This window comes from Andrena cerasifolii, chromosome 4, assembly GCF_050908995.1.
Source record: "Andrena cerasifolii isolate SP2316 chromosome 4, iyAndCera1_principal, whole genome shotgun sequence".
Taxonomy (NCBI): Eukaryota; Metazoa; Arthropoda; class Insecta; order Hymenoptera; family Andrenidae; genus Andrena; species Andrena cerasifolii.
The window spans coordinates 11,704,489-11,723,956 of record NC_135121.1 but is presented as its reverse complement, the minus strand read 5'-3'; the positions used below and the strand labels follow the sequence as shown (position 1 = coordinate 11,723,956).

At 50.6% G+C, this 19,468-nt stretch overlaps 1 protein-coding gene across 4 annotated transcripts in view; it reads left to right on the top strand.

Annotated features, from left to right (window-relative positions):
- The window catches only part of LOC143367812 (uncharacterized), a 176,502-nt gene that overhangs the window by 16,781 nt on the left and 140,253 nt on the right, over positions 1–19,468 (top strand). For 3 of the 4 annotated variants that reach the window (XM_076809990.1, XM_076809989.1, XM_076809992.1), the window contains exon 2: positions 1,311–4,754. In XM_076809990.1, coding sequence (XP_076666105.1) covers positions 1,311–4,754 — 3,444 coding nt within the window. The remainder of the gene's footprint in view (positions 1–1,310; positions 4,755–19,468) is intronic. The other variant, XM_076809993.1, reaches the window with a different exon arrangement.

Genomic DNA, 19,468 nt, shown 5'->3' with positions numbered 1-19,468 from the left:
ATAATTGCATTTATAGAATCAAAATAGTCGAACGTAAAATAGGAATGAAAATCATTGCAGGATATTATGGGATTGATAACTATTTTATGTATTGAAAATTGATTCCTATATGAAAAGGTTATTTCTAAAACATTACTTTAAAAATTGTATAAATTACGTATTAAAAACCACAATTATTTTGAGGACAAAAAGATATGTTACGTACCAGCAGGAATTAAATCCATGCCTTCAAATTATTTTCAGATCTTTGGATAACACAATATAAGTGTTTGAAGCAACTTGAAAATCTGGATTAATTCTTTGCGATCGATCTAACCTCGCATGAACATTTGCGAGTCTATACGAGCTTTGTATTAAAACATTTAACAGTAAAATTGGTGGCATTTGATACTCATTTTAGTTCTTCAATTGACATTTGCATTTATTTTGTCGAAATCAAAAATTTATTTTTGTGGTTCTGGCCATAAAATCGCGAAATTTCCCCACCTGCGCGCCGCTTTGATATTTATCGATGGCATTTTCGAGGTTTCAGTCCCATCCACGTAATCGGAATTACCGCCTCTGCAATTGCCAGGAATACTTCTAATTGCCACGAGGTACCACGGTTACGTCCGCCGTTCCTTGAGCGTAGAAATACGCGATTCAGAAACGAACGGTATCGATCCGCTAGCGTCGTCAATTTCAGCGGATTAATCGAGTCGGGTAGAGATGGTAGTTTCTCCTCGAGTGATCCCTGAATGTAAAAATTGCTGACCATTTGAGGGTCTTTGATGTTACACGGGAACCACTTTGCAGAGGTATTTACTCGGATATCGATCGGTGGGATCGGAGCTCGTAACGAACGACCGTTAAGACGATTAATTTGCCGGAATATCGATGAAATAAATATGCATGACGAGAGCAAATATACTTCTCGATAGTCAATATTCACCGTGCACCAGCCTGACCTGGCATATTCAATTCGAAACGGGCACGTTATGGTCTTTAACGATTCAACGCACGGCGTGTGTTCGCCCATTACAATATCTAATACGCCCGAGGCCCGAAAACCGAATTAATTCCAGTCGGATATCGGCCAGCTACCGGATATTTGACCGGCGGTAAAACGTGTGGGTGCCGCTCTTAGCCGGAAGTCGATCGAAAGAACCGTTTCACGGAAGCGTGTGCCTCCGTGCCGCCATCTCGCCTTTTGAATTACGAATTTCAGTGGCGTTGGTGTTAGTAACGTTGCACAGGGAATCTATAGGTGTGCACGAAATGCCCGACTGATACGTTTCCTTAACGGCACGTGCTACTTTAATTTGTTCTAGGAGGACGAAACGGTGCTACTCTTCAGGATTCACAAAAATGTGACCTCCCCGACCATGACTGACGAAATCATCTTGAAGACCTTAAGCGCCGGCAGCAACATTCCATTCGTCGACGAGGATGGCCCGCCGCTGGCCGTCGACCATCATCGAGCTCGACCCAGCCTCGCGAGGAGAGAGTTGACGAAGGAAACCGCCTCTCCGGGCCTAAGCTCGAGGAACGCGCCGAGTTTCACGACTTTCCGCTCGATAGTCCAGCCAAGAGTCAGCCAGGAGGGCGAAGGGTCCTCCGCCATGCTGCAAAAGGGAGCGATATTTGGTCAGAAGGATTCGCCTCAGCACAGATACGCCAGGCAAGCTTCTGCTTCGAAGAGGAGCAAGGGCGAGGCGGCGGAGGCTGGACTGGAGAATCCTCTGCAGCGTTACGAGAACGCGGTGCTGAAGTACCAGAAAGCTCGTCCGAAACGGCAAGCTAGCCGTGATCGTCAGCAGCAGCAGCAGCAGAGCCACGGTTACTCGAGCAGCGACGAGAGCGTGGCGAGAAACAAGTCGAAGAGCATCAGCTCGATCGACACTCAGTCGGTGAACAACATCCTGGACGAGTACGAGGATCTTGACTATCGAAGGTCGTCGGACCTGAGTGACATTGGGAGCATCAGCGTGTCGAACTTCGAGGCTGTGATGATGGATCAGCAGAAGAAGCAAGACAGACCGAGGGTCCCGGGGACGAGGACGCAGCCCAAGTGTTCCCCTGTCCGCGAGAAGGCGCAACCAGTTCTGAAAGTGAACCAGCAGACGCAAGTGAGGCAACGATCCAGGGAGAGGCAGAAGGAATCCGTCAAGCACGTTCCGGCGTCGCCGACGGAAGACAATCCATCTTCTCGTGTTTCGCCGGTGACGCTGACGGTGGACGCCAGTCGATCCAAAGTTCCAGAGGTGTTGCTTCGCAAGGGTGAAGTCCAGAAGAGAGTGGACGAGTGGCTGAGCCAGACGCAGAGTCAAAATTTCCCTAGCTCCACCAGGGAGAAGCCCCTGACGAGGTCCAACAGCAGCGCGGATCAGAAGAGCCAGAGGAGGTATCGCCAGGACTCGAGGTCCAGATCGATCGACGAGGGCAGGGACAAGCTGAACGGAACGTCCTCGAGCTACGACGATCTGAGTCGCGCTGACAAGAAGCTGGAGCGTAAACTGGAGAAGGTAAACGTCGGCGTGAACACTAGCAGAGGGACCTACAAGGAGTACCTAGCCCTGAAGAGCAGAAACAAGCAGCAGGATTACGGTTTCAGCGCGTCGAGCAGCGTGGTCGGCAGATCGAGGGACATCAGCCCTTCGACCGGTTCCAGGATCCCCCAGAGGGGGCCCCTGAGCTCCAGCTTCAGATCGAGGCGATTAGAATGCAGCAACGAGGAAGGCCAAGCGGACGGAGTCGGTGAATCCGCGCAGCTCGGGCACGGCGAGAAGAACTGTCGCAGCAAAGGTGCAGCGGAGAGCAGGCTGACGAATTTGGTAAGGCCCAGAAACGAGTCGGACCACGGGAGGATATCTGGGGTAAGCGGCGTGGCTATCGGCAGCTTGACACCGACGGGCTCGTCGTCGTCGTTGCCGTCCACGTCACCGTCGCCGTCGGTTATTCCCTGCCGGCGATCGTCGTTCAAGCGGTCGCAGAATCACGATCAAAGCGCGAGCGGCGGGACGAGGCCGCTCGTTAAGGAAGAGACAGGCCAGAGGGCGAGAGGAGGGAGCAGCGGGCCGAAGGGCCCGAGCAACCTTGGTGACCAAGGCGAGGCGATCTCACCAAATAAGGACGGAGAAAGTAGGCGGCCGGCTCTCACGGGCGATTCACCGCGAGCCGGTGATAAAGCAGCCGATGCTGCCTGTAAATCGATGGAAGCATCGAGGAGCGGCGATCGGCCCACGCGGGACACCCAGAGGATATCCGGAGAATCGGCCGAGTCCAGGTACCACCGCCAGGACAACAGAGAGAACAGGATGGAGCAGGCGAGGCAGGACGCTGCTTACGGTGGCGTTGGCGCGCGTGTCCGGACCATCCAAGGCCAGCAGGAGTCCCGTGTCACGAGACCGAGGAATCTTCAAGTCGGCAGCCTGCAGCCAGAAGCTAGAAAGCCACCGGTTCTTCCCAGGAAGGAGCCGATCGCCTGCTGCCCGCAGGACGCGAAGAGCGAGCGGCTGGGCTCGCTGCAGTCCAGCTTCAATCCGAACAATCGCGTGTACGCGGCCCTGCAGCAGCTGAACGAGCAGAACTCGGCCAAGTCGAGGGCATCCAGCGCGAACGAGGCCCCCAGCAGATCCCACTATTCCTCCCCGAATCACGTGGAGAAGATTTACGAGCGCAGCCTGCAGCCGCAAGTGATTCACGCGGATGACCTCGAATCGGTCCTACGACCTTCTTTGCAGGTTTCCGCTTACGGCGAAGGAGGGACCGGCCGATCGGATCTCAAGTCACCTTCCAAAGAAGCGGTTACGCTCGGGGAACGGAACGAAGTGGAGGCGCAGCAGCCGGGGGAGGAGGAAGAGGCTTACGAACGGGTCGGGGAGCCGCGCTACGAACACCTGGAGACTATTGAGGAAGACGATCAGAGGAGCGAGGCGTCCATTTGCAGATACCCGGAGATCGGACTGAGTCAGTGCCTCAAGATCCAGCAGGCGCTGCCGAACGGCAGACCGAGGTGCTCTTCCGAGAGGAAGAGGGACCACGAGACCTGCGGCAGGCGAGATCAGCCGAACGAACCTGCCAGGACTTTCGTCACGTTCCAGTCAGCCGGCTCCCCGCAGAACGCGAAGAGCAGCCAGCAGCAGGGCCGATCCGCCGCGACTGGTTCGTCGGTGTGCAACGAGCACGAGGAAAAACGAGACGTCGCAGAGCCGATCATGATCCTCGAGGACTTCCAGATCCCCTACGATTCCGGGAACCTGATGGATGGGAGCCAGCCGTGTCACACGCGAGAGAACAGCAACCTCTCCACTGCCACTATTCCCCTGGACGAGCTGGAGAGTGAAAGGCAGGCGGGAAAGTTCAAGGTCGAAGACGCGTGCCTTCGTTTGAGCGAGGTGTCCGATCGAGCGATGGAGGCCAGGTATCAGGTCGACCAGCCGGAGGCCGCTGGAAGGGCTGATAACGCGGCGGAGAACGAGAGAACCAGCTTGAGGGAGATCGAGGATCGCGTGGTGAACGAGGTGCTGGTGAAGAACCTCCAGTTCAAGCAGGATCTGCCCAGGGATACGTCGGAGCACGGCGACACGCTGAGGATCATCGAGCATGTCGGTCAGCAGAGGCCGATCGTCTTTCACAACGTTCTGTGCGACAATTACGAGAACCTGCAGGACGCGAGGTTTAAGGAAACCAAGGTGTACGTGACAAAGGAGGAAATGGAGCGTCAGAGGCTGATGGACCTGCTCAGGAAAGGCGACTACGAATCTGCGAGGGCGGTGAGTGATAACAGACTGCTATCTTACCTTCCTTTCTTCCTTCCGTCGTTCATTCGCCTCGCTGATAAAGCCGTCTCTCGCCTGTGAGTCGATTACACTATTAGACGATTGCCAGTCCTCGTCGCCACGGACAGGTTTCATTTCTGCAAATTACACCGTTAGAGCAATCTTTTACAGGCGATAATTGCACACGAGGCCCGCCGCAAAAAGCAGCTAAACGGGGAAAGGCGTTTCGCGCCTTCCTCTGCTTTCTCCGTCGTGAGCCATATTTTAGAGGCCGTGACGCCTTCCGTTCGCAAATTACAGCGCGAGATTCGGCACGGTCGAGTAGCCTAGCTTGACGTAGAATTATAGATACGATAGGGTCTATCGATTTCGATATATCTCTCGCCTCTCGGTTCCGCTGACAAGGGAGGACACCCCGCGATTGATCGCTTCTGAGTAACGTGAAATCCAGCTATTTCTATAAACATAGCTTCTTCATTAAATTATAAGAATTCCGCGGAATATCTTGACAATCCTCGTTCTGACCAGTTCATTGGAAAAAGTAATCCTCTATCTCTTGTCCTCCCTTCGCAACTGGACCGGTGGATATTCAGGAATCGAAATCGACATTGTCACGGTGTTTCATAACCAGCGCGCGTTCCGGTAGCGTTGGCCGGGGCCCGATTTTAATTCGATCCCGAGATAAGCTTCATTGGAAAGATACGGCTGACAGCAAACCAATAATTACATTCGCCGTTTTCCATCGGTGCGCATTGTGTTCCGCGTGCCGAGTCACTGGTTCCTCCCAGTAATTACAAGTTCCGGAATTAACCCGAGATACGTTCCATTTGCCCTTTATCTCGACCACCTCGTACATCGAATCGCCATTTACGCGAAACCCACTTTTCCGCGTTTCACCGTTTCGTCAGTTAGCCCCACCCCCCCCGCCAGTTCTAACAAGCGTAATCCACGGCGGCGTTTCCGGCTGCATATACAAATTTCCAGCGATTTCGACGAGGCACGCGAGCACACCGCGAACGCCGCAGCGTACAAATAGAAAATAGTTGCGAGCGTGTTCCGTGCTGCTGCAGAATTCGAGCGCAGTTGCGCTTGTAATTGCGTAGAATCTACGCCGAATCCGCTTCGCCTGAAATGAAACTTTGTTGGGCGGGAAATTTAGCTGGGAAACGTACTCTCGAATGATTGAAAGTTCCCCGGATATGAATGGATACCGGTGATGTTTATTAGAGTTTGAGTAACGGGTTGACTTGCGCCAGAATCCTGCAAACATGTAATTCGCGTATAAATTCTCGGCACCCTTAATTGTGAGAAGTGGGTAGGCGCTCGATTCAGTTGTGACAAGGTTGAGCTAGTGATTCGTCAGCGCTCTCTTCGCCAGGCCGTTCTTTAGCGGTCCCTTCTTCCAATTAAGATCGAGACGGGTCCCCTGCGATCTTCAGGATCGCGGCTCAAAGGAGCGTGTCTGAGAATACGAGAAATTATTGCCCAGAAGGGGTAGTACGTATCGTTCCTGGACATTCTTGCGCGCGGTTGCTCTTGAAGGTGCACGATCTCGGGACACGACACCGCGTAAGAAACCAGAAGAGGGTTGGTGGAGGCTGAGAGGGCGCTGGAGAGACGGAGAGGGCCGCACGATTTATGATTCAGACGGGCTGGGAAGCGAGCATTAGGTATGCGGTTCATAGTACGCTTTAACGCGCAAGAAAGATGCAATAAATTGTAGCACGCGTGCTAGTACGTCTCGGCCGGAGGGGAGAACGCGAGACTCACCCTTAACGAGGTTTCGGCGCAGCGTCGCTCCTTTTTTCCCTCCTCTTACCCCCTCGAGTCTCGCTGCTCAAGGACAGCGTAAATTAATTTTCGCGGCGCTTCTATTCGGCGAATGGTGGCTCGGCATTCTGATCCTTAACTTCGCGGGACGGAATTACAGCACTCTGTGCTGCCTTTTGTAGCTCGAGTTACGGCTCAAAGAGTTCGGGGTAGCGAGCATGTGGGAATTCAGTCATTTTCACGAAAGTCACGTGATATAAAGGCGTCATTCGAGCGAGAGGCGTTAATTGGTCGGGTAAATAAGGAGTTCTTCACGCGGTGCCCGAAGGGAGAGTCCGACTCGGGGGGTGTTCACAAATTTGTAACGCAAACTTGGCACGCGTGAAGTTCTCATGAAAGTAAATAGAGAAGTGTTAGTAAACAGGGGTGGCGGGATCTAGCGTTTCAACGTTTCCAACACATTCCAGCGGGATCTTCACCCCGGGGAAACCCGTTATTCTTTTTTACGTCACCGTGGGCATCGCTGGTGGTATCAGATTATTGGCACAGCAGCGTTGCATTCGAGCAGGACAGGGGCAACGGAAAAGGCTATCAAAAAAACGAGAACAATTTCCTCGGAGGGCGTTCGAGCGACGCTGTTTCACGTATCGAGCGACGACGGGCGCGAAACAGAGGGATAATCTGCCTGGGACGCGACGATAAATGGAAACGGGCGGGAAGGTAGCTTCCAGACGGAGAGAACGCACGGACGACACGAACTCTCGGTTGTACGCGGAAAGCAGGGTGGATCTGGGCAGCTGCTGTTTCTCTAAATAAATGACAACACGAAGGGTACAAAATGAAGCGAGGATATTACAAGGGTGACGATAAATGGCGGAGACGATGACCCTTTCAGGGACCATCCACAAGATAGGAGACATTGATCGAGTTTCCAGGACAACTTAGAATAGCCAGACAACTCTCGGTCACGTTGGAAAATGGAACGCTTCTTTAATCGCGCCAATGCGACGCGACAATTCCACGAAATTGACTTATCTAGCAAGTGGCCTTCGGGTAGGGTAGCGTCGATCGGATTCGCGTGAAAATTCCTGGACGACATGAACTCCGGGGGATGTTGCTCGTCATATTTCGACCGCGGATTGCATCGAACACCATCTGCTCGTAAATTTTCGTGATCGAGGAGCCTGGAGAACCGACACCACCCCTCGCAGCCATCCCTTCTATCCGTATGCACCGACACGCGCGTGTGCATTTCTGCACGCACGCGCCTATGTACACGCACGCCACGGGCTCGCCTGCACGCGTGCATATACGACAGGCTCGTAGCCTACGTCCAACTATGCGTATCTGTCCGAATATTCCTGTGCACCTGTATTGCGCACCGGTGGAGAACGATGGCACCGCATCCCCAACGAATTATGACTCGATTAATTCTGCTGTGATTCCCGCGCGGTATCTGTAATGCACGCCAGAGATTGTTGGCGGCTGTATGATTCTGAGCTTTGGGGGGTCGAATGTCGCGCGGAGGTGAGAGTGATACCGGGCCTGCGTGAATCCCCAGCGTATCAGGCACAGTTGCCACGGCTCGAAAGGGTATTGTGCATTCGTCGCTGGGAAATATCCGACGGAAGGAAAGTCGATTACACATTTACGAATGGAGGCGCATAACCCATCGCGATTCATCCCTTTGACGAATTCCATCGTGGCGGGGGTTGCGGCGAGCGCGTAAAAATGATTCCATCGGGCTGTAAAGTTTGCTCTCGGCCGTTTCGAGCCACTTTGCTTTTGAAAAGCCAACAAAGCCCGCTCGCTCGCGCCCGTGTACACAGGTTCGAGGACGCTCGACTGCTCGAGCGTCGATATTTTGTAAATCGTGCATGGCCCCTTACGAATTCATGCGCGCGAGTGCGCACAGCCCGGGTACGAATACGCGATAAGGAAAAGCTCGCGACTTGCGGAATTCTGGGAAGCGCGCGTGGACTTCACCCCGCCGCTAGTGTATCGATCTACGGGGGTGCCGATCGATCGCGCCGAGGAACGTGTTTCGCGCGCAGACAACGCCCTATCACCGGCAGCGTGCATCTCGATTAATCCTCCGGTGATTTCGATGCATCGCGGCCGGAAATTATGTATGCGGCTGCACGTGCGTCCGCGGTACAAATTAATTGGCGACCGAGGTCCGGCTACAAAAACACTCGAGAATCCGACGCACCGCGACGAAAACACTGGTTCCGATCGTTTAATTATGGAAATAGGAGTCTGTCGCATTTTAATTTCGGATTCACTCTGCGTCTGTGTGCTCGTGATATAAGTATTCCCGATTGATACCTTCCTCTTCTCGTTTCGTCAGTAGATATTTTAAAATACTGTTCTTCTTAGAAATGGTAAGCATTTGAACAGAGAACTCACTTTCTGGCTTCATTCACCACCACGTTCAGCACTATTTTCAGCTAAAAAATTGTTCATAACATTAAAGTTTTCAACAAATCGTAACATCGATACGACTTTCTATGGAGAGTATAGTTTAGAGGCTGCTGTAAAATTTTCAAGTGAATCGAATAAAATCCGTTTCCGTTAAAAAATTAATTAAGTTGTAAAAACGCGTTTAGACTACCATTTTGAAAAAGGAGGAAAACAACAGCTTGAAGCTACTTAAGGTGAATATAATAAAGACGTTTAAACAAATTTTTCACTTATTCCTTTGTTTATGCTCAAACAATTGTCAAAGCTACGCAACATTTTTGTGTCTCTATAGCGGAGTTACCTCTTAAGCGCTGTGAAAATAGCCGTTACCCTAAATTCTTCATAGTTGCCTGTAAGTTATTATACGAGGAGTGACTCTTGCTCGAAAGTTCTGTCCAATTTAACTTGCAACTACCTGCCAGGTATTTCCCCCGTGGTTAAAGACCCCGTGTCTAATTTTATGCGAATATGAGCGCTAACGCGAGGCGCAAATATCGCGAGTCGAATGGCATTCGGAGGTGGAACATCGAATGCCAATGAGGCGTGAAAGAATTCGTGGTCGGATACAGTGGCGTTCCCAGGTGAAAGGAGGAGCCAGGTGTGGAAAGTCGAGAGACGTCGGTGTCTCGAATGACAGTGTCGATTTACTTATCTACTGCGCCGCCGCTTCTAGTATTCGATATTATTTATTACACACGCCGAGCGCATCATCTTCTGGGCATGAAATGGCTGCCACTGCAAACCCGCTCGCTTCTATCGGTTGCAAAACGTTACTTGTTCCGGGGAACTTTAAGATCGCACTCGGCCTCGTTTCGAGCGCCGGTTTCGAGATTTATTCGCGCTTCAAAGCCCTGCCATAAATCTCGCGAGCACGTCGTTAAATATGCTCCGCGAAATTCATTGTAAATTAGTCGCGACTGAAAGCGGGGGGACGTTTTATGTTACGCGGGGCGAAAAATCGCGCGCGGGCCATTAACCATTCATAACGGATAATCCTTTTAAATATTTCTACCCCGGTGAAGAGCGGGTCGCAGGAGATGAAAATTATTCGGTCAAATTCCCGATGAAACGTTACGCATTATCAAATTTATATTTCCCCGGGCAAAAAATGAGCTCTTTAATCTTCGGTGGCCGGGTCGAGCGGGCGGAATTTATCGTCTTTTATTTCGCAGCGCGTTTCTCTTTCTCCGCGCGGCGGACCCCCTCGCGCACGGGGATATAATAATCGCGTTGTTAATCGTTAATAATGCCGCCGACAAATTTCAACGGCCAGCAAAGAGCCGACAAAAAGAGAAGAGAGAGGAACGTTATATTATTACCCGCTGCTGCGTTATGTGAAAGTTTTCCGCTCGATTCTACAATCTGCCCTGAACTCCATTTTTCATAACACAGTAACTAAGCTCTCCACTATTTCCCCATTTACGTTCAACGATCGAGAATAAAATGTACAAGACGAGCTACTAAATTCAGTATATACAACTGCAAAAGCTGGGCGACTGATCTGGTATGTAGAATTCTACATGCATACGTTGAACCAACGAGACGAGCTCTGGTAGGAAGCAACATTTTCGAGATGGGCGATTTCGGACATTAATCGGTTACACGGGCTTTTCGTTGAGGGATTTCCGCTTAATGAATTTCGTTGCGTTGGAGGCAGAGCGGAACTCCATAGCGAAATGTAATTTAAAATTCTCGTGAAACGTTGATGGGAGCCCGGTTGATTCGCGGTTATACCGAGCCTTTGACCCGCGTGCGCCGTTTAAACTGCTCGATCGAAATTGTTGATAATTAATAATACGTCGTCGAGGGACAAAGGCCTCGCTTGGAATACGCGTAGAATAGGAGCCGTCGGGCGGGAGCACTTGTAGGCTGAGGACTCGGTGTTATTTAGAAATCGACTGGTTGGCACAAAGGGATGACACCTGCACTGTGTCTCGAGTGCACTCGAAGCGCCACGCGCAGTGCACGTCCCGAAGCGCCGACGGTTCATTGGTTTTCAATGGAAAAGCCTCGATACCGCGGCAAAACAGTCGAGCCGTCCAAAGGAGTTCCTTCTACATCGTTTCCACCGAGTGAAACGCGTAGAACATAAATCCAACGTGAATTTAAACGGGCACGGGTAAATCGCTACAAATATCCACCTACAAACACGCGAGACTTCTAATTCCTCTGTCGTGTCAGCCCCACTTTGCACGTCCATCGTAATCGACGGGTCTCGCTGGACACGGAGCATTAAGACGTAGCGAAAATGAGCTGCACACGGTACTCCGCTCCGCCGAGACGATGTATCGATTTCCATCGACGAAGACCTATGAGTCCTCGCGGGGGCCGGGTAACGAATACCCCGGGTATAAATTGGCTGATCCACCGATAGCCCGGCCCGAACATGAAAATACAAACGGCCATCGTCGGGCTGTATCAGTTTCGCGTAGTTTATTACAGTCGTAAAGCGCGCGGAGGCAACAATTCGGCCGGGTGTCCGTTGTCTGCGAGTTTCGAGCACGCCGGAGGATGGACCGGCACCGATCGCTCTTCCATCGCCAGAAATAATGAATGCTCCCCTGAAATATGATTTCGCCGTGGCGAAAGCGCGTCTCGGTTCATCATTGTCCGCGATTCATCAGCTCTATCGCTATTCTATGGCCTGGCGTTTCGGCTGCTGTACTTCAAGTGCAGTTGCATCGAGGTGCTCCTCCACAGCATTGGAAGCGGTGAGATTTCGTAGGATCGATAGCAACGAATCTCTGTTCATCAGTGTCCATCGTTTGTCTTCGGCTTGATTCTATTTCGGTGCCTGCGGTCTATTCAGTTGCTGTATGCACTTTGATCTCCACCGAGATTGTTGTAATTTTAATATCCTGTAACTAGCATGTCCTTCCTTACTCCTATCCAGAATGCTTCCTGGTCTCGCGCGACATCGAAGCCTCGTAGAGGTTTCTCCAGTTGTTCATCGACCCCTAGGAGGTCCAATCCTCGGGAGGATATTATGTGGCCTCGGGGAGTTGGTAGGCAGCTTGTTCGACCCCGGTGAACTTGCCTCGGCAGTGGAGGGTACCGGATGCAAGGACACGCCGACAAGAAGGTGCGAGGATATTACATTCTGCTTGGCAACTTCCCTAGTTCTCGTCTACGTTCCCTCCCTGTGTCTACTTTCTCTATTCCCTGACTGCTCCCCGATGCTCCCTTGTTCGAAGCCTACAGGAGATCATACGTGTGCTGTATGCCCAGGTGAACCCTTCGAGAACATCCATTCGTACATGTTTACGATGTACTTAAAGCCACGCTAGTCTGTCCCTTGCCCGTTTCATGCGTGTTCCTCCTGTACGTGGCCTGCTCGTTCAAGCACGTGGGTAAATGCTTTGACACTGCAGGATTTAGTGGCGATTTAAGGAACATCGACGTGATTCGGGTACTAGGAAGGGTTATGGTCAGACTTGCGATTGAAGCATCCTGGAGAGCCCTGCGATGGTGTGCTCTGGAATACTACTGGACCAGCAACTGGGCCTCTAAATGTTAATGACATAACATACCTTCCGCAATTCACAGCACATTCCTCTACCATTTACTCAAACGGTCCACCTGCCAGTGAATTGTTTCGTTTCGTTTACAGTTACAGAGTTACACGGCGGCTGTACCGCCGGTACTTTTGTATTTTCGCTGGGAATTCCGTCGCTAACAGGGGCCGCCAGCGTTCCACCGATGTTATTTCAAATTTCAGACGTATTCCGAGATAGTAGATAGCACTGAATCCGCGAAAGTTTCTCGTATCGTCTGGAAGTTGGCGGCGCGTCCTTAGCCGAGTGGGGCGAGATAAAATTACACCGGGAACGCTAATTATACCGCGGTGCCTATAAATCGGGCTCGGCTCCGTAACTTCCACGGCCGCGAACGGTGTCCCGCGATTAACTGCAGGTACAATTTTAACCGGGGGTATTCCCGATCGGGCAGTCGACAGTTCGAAAGTGGCTCGCATTTTCTCCGTTTCGCCCTTTTGTTCGAAGAACGTACTCGAGTTCGCGGAACGACTCCTCTCGAAGGTTCGCCAGGGAGGGCGAGAGTTACGAAAGCGTTTCGATGAAACGGAGAACAGTCCCTGCTGGCTTTATCTGCGTGCGATTCCTGGTGGAAACGCAAGCGTGCAAAGGGGAGGAAGAGTTCAGATAAGTAGAGGAGTCGGAAGAAGACGGGGGTAAAAAGTATCGGAGGAAGACGAAGGAGATCTCGCGGAATGTCGTGCTCGATAATCTCGATATGCTCCCCTCGTCTCATTCTTTCATCCACTTGTTCGTCCTCCCTTTCCACGCCCTTCTTCTCTCCTTTTCCACCGCGCGCTTCTGTTTCTCCGTCTTCGCCTTTTATATTCTTCTCGGCCCGTTCCTCCGCTTCCTCCAGCCCGTTCCCTCGGTCCGCGCTCCTCCGTCTTCTTTCCACGCCGCGTACCTGCGGTTTTCCAGCCTCTTTGGTAGCTTCGCGAGAAGCCAGAGGAGACCCCGAAGAGAAAAGGGAGACGGAGCGTATCTCTTGAAACCAGTTCGACCTACAACAGCGTCTTTGCATCGGCTTACGCGAAACGAGAGCGCATTTGCCAGGACTGCGGCCGGAGTTACAGGCGAAACTCAGATTCGAAGCATCTCGCCGACTTTATCGCGCTGCGAGTATAATCTGAAAAGACCCGCGAAATTCTCGAGCCAGCCGAATTCCTTTCGATGGACTTCCCGCTTCGACCACAAAGGACTGCCTTGGAATCGCAGACATTATTTCGAGGAAGAACGAGTTTGCCGTGGAATTCAAAGATCATCTGTGACTGGAGATATCGCGATTAAAGCCAGAGCACGACGACGAACGAAGGAGGCAATATTTGTGCGACGCACGGATCGAAGAACGAAGGACTGTTACAAGTTTTAATAAGGGCAGCCGCCTCTGGCGCGGGCCAAATCGAGGAAGAAAATCAGAGGTGTTCGTAACTCGATAAGGGAAGACAGAAGCAAGCTCAGCGCGAGCGAGAATCTTTTATCGGTGGGGTACACGCGAACCGGAGCCAATTTTCGCGCAGGGTCCACGATCAGCCGGAAAGTGGATTTTCCCTTTACCCCGTCGCGATTTCTCCTTTGTGCACGTAACTCGAAAAATTCCTTTTCGGATTCCGAAAGTTCGAGGTCGCGAGCGCACCTCACGGCCACTTCCGGTTTCGAGTATTGTGCAGTACCCAGCGACACAATCCGCCCATTTCAGCTGCAAATACTCCAGCGTGCGTTGCTTCCAACGAGTTTCACGCGAAGCGCGCTTCAATTCCACGACTTGACGAACTTGATCTAGTTTCACATTTTTCCATTTTATACTTGGGGGCGAATCGAGCTTTTCAAATGGGCAAACCTTTGTTCCCAAATTCTCATTTGCCAATTCCAAGTCTATTCCATATTTCATACTCCCCTATACCGTACAAAACCGCGGAGTTCGTTGTCCCAGCTACGAAATTACCATAAAGCCACCATGTTTATTGGTAAAATCTTATACTTATTCCATAGTATTGATAACTTTGTATATCATACCATTTTTGGGAGAGTTAAAAAACATGACTCGAAGAAGGAGAAAAACGTGGCAATGAGTCGTAACTTCGGTGGTGGCTCTTAATGATTTGGGCTGCATTCAGAGGCAACACAAAGACTCCAATACGTAAGATTATGCATTGATTTTGTCAATGCCGAACCGCATTTTTGATGTTATTCGAAGAAATGGCAATTACACTAATTATTAATATAGAAATAAAGAAAAAAACTATTGTTAATTTTGATTTTATTTATTTAAAAAGCAAGTGGCTTTATAGAAATTTCGCACTTTGTTCTTGTTAAATTCTATTTTTACGTTTTTTTTTAAAATAAACGTTACTTCTATTATTCCAACCGATCTATATGCTGTTTTTTAACTCTCCCAAAATGGTATGATACACAAAGTTATCAATAGTATGAAATAAGTATAAGATTTTATCAATAAACATGGTGGCTTTATGGTAATTTCGGGCAGTGTACAACGAGATTATCAACCACGTGCCTGTCGGACAGTCGATTTCCTCTCGAGAGACGATCCCGAAAAAGGCCGCCCGACCATCCTGGGAGGGATCAGTGCGTGGCCGAAATCGCCATATGGTGCTCGTCGTATTTCCGACTCGCCGATCAAGGGGGTCGGTGTACCGGGAAGATCTTGTCGCTGTCATTCACAGTAGCCCACCGAGGTCGTCGAGCGTTTCATTAAAAAGTCCGACCGAAACAACCGCCCCATTACCCGAATTCCGGTCGGCCGATCCGAGACAGAGATGGCGACATCGCGAACCGTAAGAATATTTGAATTCTCGGAGTAGCGATCCAAATACCGGTCAGCAGGGCTCCTCTCGGTTGATCCGAGCGCGTGCAAGGAACGTGGATCGATCACGGCCGAGTTGGCGGGATTCCGAACCGATTTTATCCACGCCGAGCATCCACGAAGGGGGAGAAACTTTCCATCTCTAACTCAGAGCAAGGGAGTTGTTCGTGGCTGCCAGAAGTGTGTTCCGGGAAAGTTTTGCATGCCGGATCGTCGCGTAACGTCCCTGTGTATCGTCGTAAAATGAAGCTCGACGAGGATACGGTAGCTCGGGATAAGCGATCGAAGAAGACGCGCGATCCGCCCGCGACTCGGCAGCCCGTTTCACCCTCTTCCCTCCGCCCGCCTCTCATCGGTCTAGCCCCGATATTTTACGGGCGGCCGTAGCGCGGCGATAAAGGACGGAGGAGAGCCGGTAACTGGCTTCGCTCGCCGGAAAATTTCATTTTCCGCGGCGAAGGGTATACAGAGCGCGTCTCGAGTATCAGGCGATCGAACTTTCGCCTGGGCGCGAAACAACGAGAGACACTTTGCATCGGACGGCCGGCAGAAGTGGTTTTATTGGGGCTTTAGCTGATTACGCGAGGACAGGGGCGGCGTCAAGCGAGCTCCTCGCCGAACCCCTCTGCGCATCGATCCGTCGCGGGTTCGTTCGATTTCCATCAAGCGAGCCCTTGATGGGAAACGGGAAGGGACGGTTCGCTCGTACGCTGGAAAATTAAATGCCCCACCGTCGGGGATTAGAGTTCTCAGCGACGAGGCGACTTCTTGTGTGTTTTTCCAAGCACGTACCACCGTCGTCGCGGAACTTTCAACTTTTCCGGATACCGCTGGGATGTTACGCCAGAGTGCTATTAAAATTATGCGATCCTCGTGACACAGAACGCCAGGCGACGCAGAGTGACGCCCAGGGAAAGGCGGATTAAGACGGATCGAGGGGAATCGATTAACGGTCGAGTTGCACGGGAACGAATGACGCAGCTCCGACCATCTGTCGTATTCCCTGGTTGTCGCGGCAGATGCAGCTTCGCGAGTCACCGAGCGCCTAATAAACGCGACGGAGGAACAACAACTATGGAACAGAATGGTGGAGGTTGCAAAATCTCAGAGACGAGGATCGTATTACACTCGCGGGCTGTATGCAGAGCATGGTACAAGGAAAAGACAAGGGTCCGGAAAATCGAGTCTCCAGGGTTTATTTAACGGTGGCTCTTAAATCCCAGCCCAAGTGGGAGCGTGCAGGTGGACCGTGTACGCGCGCGTTACAAGAAAATTCAGGGCTCTAAATAATTTCCAAAGATCTCAAGGAACTCTCTGTGGTACTCTGTGGATCAGAGGACTCGTCGCGAATTCATCTGAATCCACGGACAGCGATCCTTTATATTCCTGGTCGGAAGCTGGGAGACATATTTTTCCCTGCTGCAAACCGCCGCTACGGCCCCCCTGCTTCAGTCCTGGCGACGTCGGTGGCGTGCGCCGTTCGTTTTTATCTTTCGCTCCGTCCCGGCCGAACGTAAGCAGTTGTTTAATAATGAATAATGCATGGGAGGATAATGGATCAGAAGGAAAACGCGGCGACGATGAAAGAGCCTGTTTTAAAAAGGGTTCGCGCAATTTCCTGAAGTGGCGCTCGTCCCTCGTGTATTCCTTTGCTCTGTGTGCAGCTGCTGGCGCACTTGGTCTCGCACCACTCGCTTCTCGCCCAAGTTTATTAGAACACGGACTTTGCGGCCGAGCCGCCGCACAGTTAAGTAAACTCGCCCGGGGAAAGTACAATCTACTTGAGGGTATAACAAGAATTAGACGAACCCTCCAGCGCGAGCCGGTTAATTGCTATTTTCATTAATTAAAAACGCCCCCACGAATTGGTAGGAGTTCAGCCGGGCAACGCGGGCTCCCCTTAAATTTCATTAGTCCGGGCGAACTTCGCCACTCGCGCCGCGATCTTCAGTGGTCCACGAATTCCGATCGAGAGGTGGAAATTCAAAGGGCTCGAAACTTTACCTGTACAGTATAAGTACTCCTGGAAGGTCCACCATAATGTGCGAGCTTCACTCCTGCAAAGTGCCCAGTCACTTTCGCATTTTTGTGGCCTGCAGAGAGCTAAGAATCTCCCAAGTCAACGTTGTCTCCGCTCGTAACAAATTACTGAAAGGGCAGTATCTCACCTTGGTACATCCCTATTTCGTGTAAACTTATCGCAAGAGAAGTAGCCGAGCCAACGTTGCTTCCACCCCGTACGCCTCCTATCTAATTCCTGCTCATCTTAAGAGGATTAAGGCAACAGGAATAAAAGCTCAGTACGCGAGTTCGCGTGGCCTTAAATTTCCCCCCACGACGATCTGACAGAGGCTCGGGAATAAAGGCTGTGTTTATAAGAAGCGAATAAGGAAAATTCTTATCTCTCGGACGGGAGGATCGCGTGGGAGGGGCGCGTAGGGGTTAATTAGTATTTATCGCGAGTATAAGCCAGGAGATTGGCTAGCGGCTAGGAGGCGAGTCTCTCGAGTGGGATCCAGGGGTGAATTTTATCGTCCAAGTTTCCCCGCGCCAGCAACTTTATCCAGTCTCTATATCGCGACACATTTTTTACGGCAGGGCCGGCTTTTTCCGGGCGAGGCGCGCGAATGAAAAGACTGGCCGCCTTGCAAAAACGTTCGCGAGGTATTAAAAGGCGTGGATTTTCGCGTGAATTGAAACCACCCGCCGATAGAAGGATGCTGTACAGTGACAGGGATGGAGAGTGATTCACGCGGATCCGCGAGAATTCGCGGAATCGTTTGGTTTTATAGTTCACACCATTTACTACCCCTGTATCGCCGTGAGCTTTGAACTTTGAAAAAATCGTTGATTTATGGGCGACGTCTCGAAAACCCACAGAGGAACGGTTTTCATCTGATTTATCTGAAAGATTTAACCCCGATGGTGTTGGGATTGGGACTAGTGGTAGAGAATTATCGATGGTCGTGACTATCGATGGTGGTCGATAGTAATCGATAGTTTGATCCCTACTATCGGTAATTATCGATTGTTTCCGTAATATAAATCCACTATCATGTATGTACCTACATATTACAAGCGTATAATAATCGTCATATTTATTGGAAAAATTAGCAACAGTTGAATATAAATGATGTTCAATGCCAAATAGAAAAGAATTCAAAATGAAGAATATAGTTTAAGAAAAGAGTAGTGTACGAAAATAGCCATTGATTTTTATTTAAAAAAACGATTAAGTCAACATTTTTGCTTGTATTCTGGACCCCCCCCCCCGGAAATTATTTCTTGAGTTTTACTAGAGATTCTTTGATACTCTGCGAAAGTAACCGGAATACAGAGATATTTCTTGCATAATTCTGACAACGGTTGAAGTTCTTCATTTACTTAAAAACATTATAATAGTTATTATCTAAAGCATGGCTGTCGATCACCATCGATAGTCATATAAAAATATCCATAGCTTTCGATATTGAAAACTATCGATAATTCTCCACCACTAATTAGGACGGCGTGCTCATCTTTGTGATGAGATTTTCCCGAAATCACGACTCGACTGTTTATCGTGATAGGGGTAATCTAAACGTAGCGGATAGAGCAGCGAATTTATTATCGTCGTTTCATCCTGAAATGAAAGGATAATGATTCTTCATCATCGAGGTTCCTCTTCGACCCTAGGCATCCTTCGAGGTGCTCGAAAGGTCGTTCGTCGTATCATTTACCCCGCCGAGGAGCGCGAGTTAAGCTTAACATCCTATCTTTCACTCTCGCTGGCTCTTGGTCTGCCCTGCTCGTTTTTTCGAACCGAGGAACCCAGGAGGTTGTCCGCGGTGGGAACAATGACCACGATTAATCTTCATAGCACGTCATAAGCTGGGAAATAAAAGCAGCTCGGCGGTTGGCGTCGCGCTTGGACCTTCGCAATACAATTTGCAAGGTGAACTATGCATACTTGCAAATTTCAGCCGCGATACATTTTCTGAAAGAACACGAAGGTTATAAGGGGAGCTAAAATGGAAGGCAGACAGAAGTCCCTCCCGCAGCTTCTGCTCGCGTGATCCCGTTACCTCTTTATTCTACGATCGCTTTCTTCCTCGCGACACTTTCCCCCGAACTTCCCC